This window comes from Epinephelus moara, chromosome 8 (assembly GCF_006386435.1).
Source record: "Epinephelus moara isolate mb chromosome 8, YSFRI_EMoa_1.0, whole genome shotgun sequence".
Taxonomy (NCBI): domain Eukaryota; kingdom Metazoa; phylum Chordata; class Actinopteri; order Perciformes; family Serranidae; genus Epinephelus; species Epinephelus moara.
This window is the reverse complement of record NC_065513.1, coordinates 35,805,757-35,816,759: the sequence shown is the minus strand read 5'-3', so window position 1 is coordinate 35,816,759 and position 11,003 is coordinate 35,805,757. Positions and strand designations below refer to the sequence as shown.

The 11,003-nt window shown below is 40.8% G+C and overlaps 1 protein-coding gene across 1 annotated transcript in view; it reads left to right on the top strand.

The window, feature by feature from the left end:
* The window catches only part of prodhb (proline dehydrogenase (oxidase) 1b), a 27,407-nt gene extending 18,141 nt beyond the window's left edge, over nucleotides 1-9,266 (top strand). Inside the window, exons 10-14 of the mRNA XM_050050106.1 lie at nucleotides 1,705-1,851; nucleotides 2,465-2,640; nucleotides 5,735-5,833; nucleotides 5,943-6,031; nucleotides 8,833-9,266. Of these exons, the coding sequence (XP_049906063.1) occupies nucleotides 1,705-1,851; nucleotides 2,465-2,640; nucleotides 5,735-5,833; nucleotides 5,943-6,031; nucleotides 8,833-9,023 (702 nt within the window). The 3' untranslated portion in view covers nucleotides 9,024-9,266. The remainder of the gene's footprint in view (nucleotides 1-1,704; nucleotides 1,852-2,464; nucleotides 2,641-5,734; nucleotides 5,834-5,942; nucleotides 6,032-8,832) is intronic.
* The last annotated feature ends 1,737 nt before the right edge of the window (nucleotides 9,267-11,003 follow it).

Sequence of the window (11,003 nt, the reverse complement as noted above, 5' to 3'; positions counted from 1 at the left end):
TCATGAGGAGAGGCATCTCTGTGCAAAGTTTCATGTCTCTACGACATACGGGGCATGAGATATGCCCATTCAAAGTTTGCAATTTCAATCGGTTGCTATAGCGCCCCCCTTTGGCCAATTGGTGTAATATTGCTTCATTCACATCATCCCATGACCACGTGACAACGTGGAACAGACACTCAGACAGAGTTTTCGTCATTATATAGTAAGATTAATACCGCACAGTAAAGTTTTGCATTCAAATGTTTACTTTAAGTGAAGAGTAAAAGAGGCATTATCAGCACAATGTACCTTAACTTGTAACTTAACTTCTGCTCATGTAATGCTGCATTGTTTAATGAACAATAATGCATCATATTTTAATTGTCATGTTTTGTGAGTAAAAGCATCGTAACAAGCTAAATGTCTCGGTCAGGTAAAGAAGTAGTACACAGTATGTAAGTGATATACTGTTGAGATAAGGGGTGGGAGATATGGCCCTAAAATAATGTCACAATATTTCAGGTTATTTGTGCGATAACGGTATTCTTGACAATATGACAAATTAGTAAAAGAAATTATTATTACTTGAAGAAAATAGAATTGCAACAAAATAAGTGATCTAGTTTTACAGTTTTCCTTCAAATATTCAGTAAAAACTAAACAAAAATGATCTCTCATTTCTTTAGTTTGTAAACAACAACAGTAACTCAGATTCTGTATACGATATTAATAGTTCAACTAAATAAAATCTACCACAAATGACACATTTAAACAGCTCCCAAATACAAAAAAAAGTCCCCTGGGATCTATATATATAAATCAACAGGTGATTTCCTTCTTTTAGTAAAATCCTAAATGATTGATTTTTTTTTTCCCACCTGGACCTTTATGCTCTGCCATTTCTCCTCTAATCATCACACTGTAACCTGTGACAGGCTGTTATGATACCACAACTATCACACATTCACATATATGGAGGTTTTTGTCGAGCCGCGAGTGTCACGTAGGTTTACATTACCAAAGGTTTATGACAAAATCACTTGACGACACCGACTCCTGTGTGCACAGCGAGAGAGGAGAGGGAGAGACGCTGTGCTGCTGCCAGAGGAGCCGCTGAATGAGTTCCCTCTGAGCGGTAAGTCACTAAAAGGCCCTAAAAGAAGTCCGGGGCTGTTCATAAAGCATTCAGGACGCCACCGTTTATTCCACACTACTGAAGCTGCTTCTCTATTTGGAACCACCGCGGAGTCGGTAATAATTTTGCTTTCAGCCATGCTTGTTGTTGCCGTGGGTAACAGTATGACGTCAGTATGTCAACAAGCTGAAATATCACGAGTATCACAATATGAATTTTTCATATATTAAAAAATATACCCGTATTATCGTGAACAAGTTGATATGACACACTTATCTGAGATCCATATTTTTTAAGTCTTTTGAGCCTTTTGTACATTTGTTTGGTGTACAGTGAGTTAGAAAAGCAACGTGCTTTCAATATTGTGATAAATCTACAGCTGTTTGGGGCCCATGTGTGTTGCTCAGGACCCAAAGAAGCACAGTGTTGGATTTAAAGTTGTTTGAATGAGCGGTTCTTGAGAAATGCCAAGCCTGTTCTGAACAGGCTTGTCTTGAAAGGGTGCTGCACCACTTCATTTTATAAAAGAACGTTTCTGTCAGGTGATATTATTCTAAATAAATACAGTTGGTTTTTTTTAATTCCAGCACGCCGTCGAGAACGGTGTCCGCTTGATGGTGGATGCAGAGCAAACCTACTTCCAGCCAGCTATCAGCAGACTCACATTAGAGATGCAGAGGATCTACAACAAAGAAAAGCCTGTCATCTTCAACACCTACCAGTGTTATCTTAAGGTCAGAATGGGTATAAAAAAAAGAAATACCACAGACTGAAATGTGTAAGGGATGTATCTGCACACAAAGCATGCAGACACAACAGTTATAATTCTTGTGATAGAAGAACATGCTGTGACAAATCGTGTAACTCCAAATGTCAACGTGTAAAGAGATTACTGTGAGTCAGCTGGGTTGAGGATGAAACAGTGACAAGAAGAGGATAATGTTGGTGGGAGTTTGGGTGCTTTATTTTGTATTTTCTTTAAATACACCATTGCAAATGAGAAGCCGTTTAAGTCACAGCAGTTTCATTCATTTGATTAGCATCCCTTTTTTCCCAATCTCATTATTATTCTGTGGAACGTACACAGGCTCACCATATTGTCACCTAAACATACAGTGTTGTGAAATAAAGATAACACATACTACCTCTAGCTAGGTATACCTTTGTCTCCTATAGTTTCTTCATTCTTGCTTGCTTGTTGCAGTCATAGTGTCTGGTTGGTTATGCTAGGTGGCTTAGGCTGGGTCAGGTGTAATAGGTTGTCCCATGTATTGTATCTAAACTTGAAGGACTTAATTTTGATCAATATTTGCTAAAGAGTGAACCATCCCTTCTTTTGCTCTGCAGGAGGCCTACAACAACGTCACCATGGATGTGGAATTGTCTCGACGTGAAGGTTGGGGTTTCGCTGCCAAGCTGGTGCGTGGGGCCTACATGTATCAGGAGCGAGAGAGGGCCAAAGACATTGGTTATGAGGACCCCATTAACCCTGATTATGAGTCGACCAATATAATGTACCACAGGTAAGAGCCAAGGCTTGTTTGTTTGTGTATTAAAGAGGATCTGTTGGGGTCATTTTCAGGTCCATGCTTGTATTTAAGTTTTCTACTAGAACTTGTTTGCATGCTTTAATGGTCATAAAACATTTTATCTTCCTCATACTGTGCTGTATTCACCCTCCGTCTCTTTAAGCCCCCCTGCCAAAAAGCCCAGTCTGCTCTGATTGGTCAGCATTTCCAGGTCTTTATCACTGATAAGGCTTTCAAACACAACCAGCTATGTTCCAGAAGGAATATGATCTGAAATCAGGGGGAATTTAACAACAGCAGCAACCAAGGACACCTGTTTTCCTGAAAATAGCATGTAGCTACATGTAGCACTGTACTTGCAGCTGGGGAATGACTGTATATAGCAACACTTTCTAACGTGAAAAATCGTCAGTAAAAGCTTCGTAATCAAAATCTTCACAAGTGGACATGTTCAAGCAGAACTACGATCCAAAATCAGGAAGAATTTAGATCATCAGCAACCAAGATTACAGGTTTCCCTGACGCTAGCATATAACTACATATAGCTGTGTACTTGCAGCCGGCAAATGACTGTAACTGAGTATAGCGGCAATTTCTAACGTGAAAAATCACCAATAAAATCCTGTATACCAAGATCTTCACAAATGGATAGGTTCCAACAGGAATGTGATCCCAAAAAAGGTGAGAAATTAAGAACATCAGTAACCAAGATTACCTCTTCCCCTGATGTTAACATGTAGCTAGATGTAGCAGTGTACTTGCAGCTAGGGAATGACTGTTTATAGCAGCACTTTCTCCTGTTAAAAATGACAAATAATTACTTCTTAACACAGCATGTTCCAACAGGAATATGATCCAAAATTGGTGAGAAATTAACAACATAGGCAACCAAGATTACATGTTTCCCAGATGTTAGCATGTAGCTACATGTTGCGTTGTACTTGCAGCCAGGGAGTGACTGGAACTGAGTAAAGTGGCAATTTCAGACGTGAAAAATCATCAATAAAAACTTGTATACCAAGATTTTCACAACTGGACATGTTCCAACAGGAATATGGTCGGAAATTGGGGAGAAATTAACAACATAGGCAACCAAGATTACATGTTTCCCCGATGTTAGCATGTAGCTACATGTAGTAATGTACTTGCAGCCAGGGAGTGACTGGAACTGAGTAAAATGGCAATTCCAGACGTGAAAAATCACCAATAAAAACTTGTATACCAAGATCTTCACAACCGAATATGTTCCAACAGGAATATGATACAAAACTGGGGAGAAATTAAAAACATCTGCAACCAAGATAACCTCTTTCCCTGATGGTAGCATGTAGCTACATGTAGCACTGTACATGCAGCCAGGGAATGACTGCATATACTGCAGCACTTTCTTCTGATAAAAATCACCAATAATTACTTATTAACACAGCATGTTCCAACAGGAATATGATCCAAAACTGGGGAGAAATTAACAACATAGGCAACCAAGATTACATGTTTCCCTGACGTTAGCATGTAGCTATATGTAGCGGTGTACCTGCAGCGAGGGAATGATGGTAACTGAGTGTAGCGGCAGTTTCCAACATGAAAAATCATTATGAGTATACCAAGATCTTCACAACTGGACATGTTCCAACAGGAATGTGGTCGGAAATTTATGAGAAATTAATAACATAGGCAGCCAAGATTACATGTTTCCCTGATGTTAGCATGTAGCTACATGTAGCCGTGTACTTGTAGCTGGGGATTGACTGTAACTGAGTATAGTGAAAAATCATCAATAAAAGCGTGTATACCAAAGTATTCACAACTAGAGATGTTGCAGCAGGAATATGATCCAGAATCAGGAAAAAAATTAACAACATCAGCAAACAAGATTACATGTTTCACTGACATTAGCATGTAGCTACATGTAGCAGTATAGGCTAGGTAATGTAAACACTTGCACAAGTGTTCTCGCAGCAGATGACCGAATAAGGAAATAAGGAAATTGGTCACAATCTGACATCAGTGTGTAGCCAAAGTAGAAACACTGTTGGAGTCTTCAGAACCGTCAACAGCCTGAGGCTCACAGGGATTCCTTCTACATATGTTTACCTTGTGATTTGAAACTTAGGTCATGTTTACATCCATCGTTGTATGACAGACAATAAGGACAAGCACAAAAGGCACTCTTTAACTATTGACGACTGTCCAGATCAATAGAAGAGCCAAATCTGCATCTGCAGAGTTCAATCTTTTTAAGTCAAGTTCTCAGTTCTTCATATTCACACTTGAAGCTGTCTGCTGTCACAGCCTTTCGCTATTGGATAGCAGACACTTTTGAGTTGAAGTGTCTTGCACAAAGACACCCCAGGAAAAAACACCCCGATGTTCCCACACACCTTCTAGGCACAATTCTGCTGCAATTGACAGCACAGGGATTTAATTTTAAGGGAAGTTCTATTGGAGTGTCTGGGTTTAACATCTTATGTCTGCAAGCTTCCACCCTGTTGAGCCATCCTAGTGCAAGTTACAGAAATCCATCCAGCTCCAGGGGTGCCGTGTTGTAACAATTTTCTGACATTCCTCTAGATTAAGGCAAAGAAATCACCCTGTGGAGATCAATATGCTTTGCACAAAAAGAGCAAAGGCCACCCTCAAGCATCTGATTGGATTTTGAGGTAAACATCAACATATGAGACACAAAGTTTAGCTGATGGGCTACAGCTCAGCATGAGGTGGGATTCAAAATATGCAGATGGTGGTAAAGCACATGAATATTAACTCAGCTCCACTAGCAGGGAAGCAGAAAGCAAAGGTCCTCCCTGAATGGATTGGTCCAGATTTTTGGTAAATATGTTCAGTGTTTAGGGACAATTTTACTGTTCAGTGTGTAAAGACAGTCCTGCAGCACACAATAAATCTTTCATGCTAATATGAAACAATGTACGCCACAATTTTCATACATGTTATATATTTTATTATTTCAAAGTGAATAGTTGAGTTGAAAATAGTTTGGTAATTCACACTTCACAGATAGAAGTTCAGAGATAGCACAGTTGAATTGCCGTCCTTGAGTGCTCTGAATGTGTCTGTGTTTCTGTATAAGGTGTCTGGACTATGTGCTGGATGAGATAGCGCTCAACAGAAATGCCAACGTCATGGTGGCTTCCCATAATGAGGACACAGTGAAACACACTTTGAGGAGGTACGGCTTTAATTATATCCCAACCCGCTGTTGAAAAATACACTTCCCATTGATTTTATTACACAGCTTTGCATCTCTCTCTCTCTCTCTTTCTGTCTCTCTCATTCAGAATGAATGAGCTGGGCCTCTTGCCCACAGAGAACAAGGTGTACTTCGGTCAACTACTGGGCATGTGTGATCAGATCAGCTTCCCACTGGGTGAGAAAAACACACTCTCTCACACAATCAACAATGACTAGGCACCGATTTTTTCTGCCCTACACGAGGATGATTTGACAGGTTAAGTTCAGCCTGTGCAGGATCTGTATCTGCTTCCCTCCCTATAACTCTCAGCTGCGTCTCCCCAGACCTTCCAGCCACACATATATACCCCACAGACCAATAGCACTGCATGACGTGCACATGTACGAGTCTGTCTGCAGCCTGAAACGTGACATATGAACTGAGACACCTCAGTATTGACAAGCTGTCTTAACGAAGCGCTGCTGCCGGCTCTCACCACTTTGTTTGTCAGTCAAAGACAGAGACAAAGACGGCAGGCAGTTGTCTGTCAGTGTGAGGTTCAAGCTGGAAACAGCCTTGACCGGTATCGATGTAAACACACACACGTGTGATTCTTGGCTGTTTTCTCAAAGGAATAGAGCAGCCAGGTCTGTGTCTTCTAATCTTGAAACAATAATAAGGTTGCTTTATGAGATAAAGCAGACTGGAGCTGAGATCTTTGCCTATCACTTACTACATCCATTTTAGAAGGTGCCTTGCAGGGCTGTGTGTTGGCAAGAGTCTGGTGATACAATACGTTTCACAATACAGGGGTCACGATTGAACATATTGAGATGTATTGAGATACTGTAATAGGGTGAGGAAAACTGTCACACTATTGAGAACACAGCACCATATGCATTAAATAAATGTTTCCTTTGCTACTTTTTGTGCAGTCCAAACAAAGGATTAAATAACATCTGCCTATTTTAGGGATGTCACGAGAACCGATTCTTCGTAATCAAGGCGATGCCAAAATTCTAAAGCTGTGACAGTACTCGATTTCTCTAGTACTGGTGGTCAGTGATTCAATTCTTCCAGACCAGATGGGGTCAACAAAGAAAGAACTCCTACCAGCACAGAGAACAGCAGCATGTGGAAAACAGCGAATTCACATTATGCTACAAACACCAGCGGCATGATGAGGCGTTGAGTATCTTCTCTGCATCTGCACTGAGCTTCTTATTTTGTATGCTTGTTTTTTTTTCAAGTGCTGAACACTGTGAAAAGTTGTGGATGGTACCAATGAAACCGTTCCATACTGTCTCCATGTTTGGTCCCCCCTCTGTTGGGGTACCTAGCACACAGATCTGGTACTAACAGGTGGAGCTGTGAACACTGCAGTCTGATTGGTCAGTAGAGGACGGTCACTCTGCTCAGGGCTGAGTTGTGGCTGGTTTTGAGGCTCATGTAACCACTGTTCATACTGTGGAGAGTTTTATTAGTAACTTAATTCACTGGGTTGACTGCCGGCAACTTTTAAGGTGGAACATTTACTTGCAATGTTACTCAATGTATGAGTTGACGACGTGAATCCATCAACACACCTTAAATTTCACTGTGACAACTTTGATTTTAGTTTTTATTGTCTCTCTTGGATGACATACACTTTTAGTAATGAGTTGATCTTCAAGCGTTTAAAAATATATATTAATTTCGACCGGAACATCCTAATCCTCACTCTGAGGAAAAAAAATAAATAAGTAACATATTACGGAGCGTCATTCCTGTGGGCTACAGCAACACTAAACCCCTGAGCTTGCCTGAGAAGGACTAAATGCACAAAGCTGCTATTTTTAAATATCCCATGGAGAGAGACTCTCACTGCAGCCTGTTCTATTTTGTTCTGAAAATGTTGGTGTGCAGCCTCGTTCTGTGGACGATAAACGAGATGCAGACTGATAAAGGAGGAAACACAGTGAGTGCAGGACGGAGCAGTGAGTGACAACAGCCCCACCCACATGAAAGAGTACTGTTTGCGGTGGAAACACTAGGGTCTAGGTACCATGTCTGAAGGGTTACTCGTGGTTTTTGGTTTCTTTTGGTACCATACTGAAAGTATTTGGTGGAAATGGGGCTGTAGATGAGAACTTTGTGTTCGAGGTTGATCATCAGGAATGAATAATAACATTTAAATTAAATTTATTTTAAATAGTTTTATGAAAGTAGTCTGTTTAAGTACATGGGATTTATTGTTTTTTTTCCACATGTTTTTGGTATCGCATCAGGTATTGAGAATCTTGGAATTTTACTAGTATTTGTATCGACTACTGAATTTCTGTTATCGTGACATGCCTGGCCTATAATCACTAAAAGCTGAAATAAAAGTGCTTGCTGGATTATTAAGTAAACATAAAACTGTAAAATATTAAAAATTGATGGTCCACAGTATCACAAAACATAATATTGCGAGGTTTCTTAAGGTCATTGATGTTTTCTCACACGCCTCGTCCCGTATTCAGTGTTCATGATCTTCTTATGACTCATGACTTTATTTCATCGCGGCATGTTTTGATGTTCTGCTAGTTATTGTGGATTAGTTGAAAGGACATTTATTTCAGCGAGTAAGCCCCGGCAAAACAGTCACAGTACGTGAGCCTGACTGGCAGACAACAGCAGCTTTTCTAATTCAAATGCAGCAAACTGAGGGTGCCTGTGCAAATGCTGCAAACCTGCCTGATTAGAAGGATTGCAGCGATCACTCAGTGAGGGAAGCTGATCCAGATGACGTCCAGTTGTGATGTGTTCTCTAGAGTCTGTCCAAAGGAACATGTGAAACTGATGTGACAGCTGTAACTAGTCAATTAAACATCAGGTTTTAACAACCTCTCTGATGATATCCGTGCATGAATAGAGAAGTAATGTAATTCATCTGTATTTATCATCCTCATCCAAATCATGCTACAAAGCCCTTTTTCTTGTGTTCTTTCCTGCCTTCCCATCCATCTCAACCCCAGGCCAGGCAGGCTTCCCCGTCTATAAGTACGTTCCCTACGGACCCGTGAATGAGGTGATGCCCTACCTGTCTCGGAGAGCCCAGGAGAACCGAGGCTTCATGAAGGGTGCCCAGAAGGAGAGGGAGCTGCTGTGGAAGGAGCTGAAACGCAGACTTGCCTCTGGGGAGCTTCTCTACAGGCCGGTGTACTGAAAACACAGAAGAAGAGACAAAGAGTGTGTCAACGTGTCGAATTTTTTATTTTATTTTTCATCTTCTCTAGTTGACGGCTGGTGCTGTGGTTGTCTGTTCTGTCTCTCCCTCTGTACGACTCTCCCTGGATGTTCATCTCCTGTTCCACCCTGTCCTGGAGTTTTCATGCTGACAGACTGTTTCGGCATGTCGCTCTCTTATTGTGTCTTTGCACTGTTGTTCTTCCCTCCGCTCTGTGATGGTATCCACCATCCTGCCTTTTGTGTACTGCCCATGTTCTCTCTGTTTCCTCGCCTTATCCGCCCCTGCATCCATAAGCATTCCTCATTTTGTCTTCCCGTTGTCTGCAGAGCTCTGGTATCCATCAAGTGGGCATCTTTACTGCTCCAAAAGGACTCCCTAAAATGTCAACGAGACCGGGGCGGGCGTCTCTTTTTATCACCCTATTCATCTTTGAGAGGGACAACAATAATAAAAATAACAGGCTTGATTTAAATGGTAGTAAAGGAAACATCAATATTCCCCTCCTATATTATGATTTTTTGACTCTTGGATGGCCACGCAGTCCCCAGAGGAGGCTTCTCTGCTCTGTGTATTTGTGTTTGAGGTCGTATTGCTTGTTTGAAAATGATGCCTGTTTATGAATCAATGAGAAAGTAAAAATGGCTTCTCACAGCACATCCCTCTTCCTCTAAGCGTGCAATGCTTCTGTTATTGTATTTACTTGAGGAAGCTATATTCTTGGTCACTGAGGTGTTACAAGAGAACATACAGTGTTCAGTATTCAGGGAGTGAATCTGCTTTTAATACAGATGCCTGCAAGTCTGGCAGGTTGTTTTATTTTTTCATTTCAAGGGAATAATATGTTAGAGGGTTGACTTTCTCTTCTATTGCATTTTGATGGATTAACACTGCAGTTTTTTATCTTTGACAATGTAAATATGTTTGAAGCAGGTAATTCTATTTGTTGGTTTTACATGTCTCACTTTATGGACCTGTGAAATTGCTCAATGAATAAATATGCACTGTAAGAACAGCAAAAGTCAGAGTGTTGTGAAAAGGAGGACTGGGTGTTATTGACTGCACGACTGTAGCCGAGAGCTATTTGTGGAGCTCGGGTTGTTTTGGGTTTTAATTCTGCGACATCTTCCGCTTAGTTATCGATACACAATTAGTATTTGAGTCAGAGGGTAACCAAGCTTCATGATAATTATGGCCTTGTCATTTTACGAGAGCAGTCAGTGCTCTGTAGACCATCATTTAATTACCCATGATGCCACGCTCAATACAGATCACAGAAATTGGATGCATTAATCATCACTCAGAAGAAACTTTAGTGGCTGTTAAGTTTTACTGAGGCAAAGCGCCACAGAGCTGTCACTGCTGCTGTATTCTATCGGTTTAATTAAGAGTCAAGTCAGCTTTTTTTTAAGATGTAAGATGTGCCTTTGGGTACACATTTTGCCCACAAATCCCTTCCTACGGGGTGCTGGAGTTTTCCTGGTTAGCTACAAATGCAAAGATGATTTAGAGGAGACATAATAGTGTGAATAATTCGACACAAGTTCAGAGTCAATCAAAACAAGCATGGATGCAGCATAATCTCTTGGACCTCTCAACATGTCTCCCTACTTAAAAGCACACAGGCATGTAATGGACTCAGTAGGGGCCAATTTACTTCATGTAATGGGTGTTGACGTTGCTCTATGCAAGTCTGAAGGATGGCGTACGTTACATATCTCTTTGGGTTTTTCAGCCACTGGTACCACACAAAGTCTCTAATTTTGACACTCTCTAATGTTGTACAATTTTAACAAATGCCAGCAGTATTTTCAGAGTCACGTGACCTTTAGGGAGAATACATTCCTGGATTATACTTAAAAACAAACAAACAGGTGGGCTAAATTGAAGTTTTGCGGCACTAAGCGCTTTATGTTCTATCTGTTCTAGCAAATACCTCTTGGTGCAACTTAGACACAT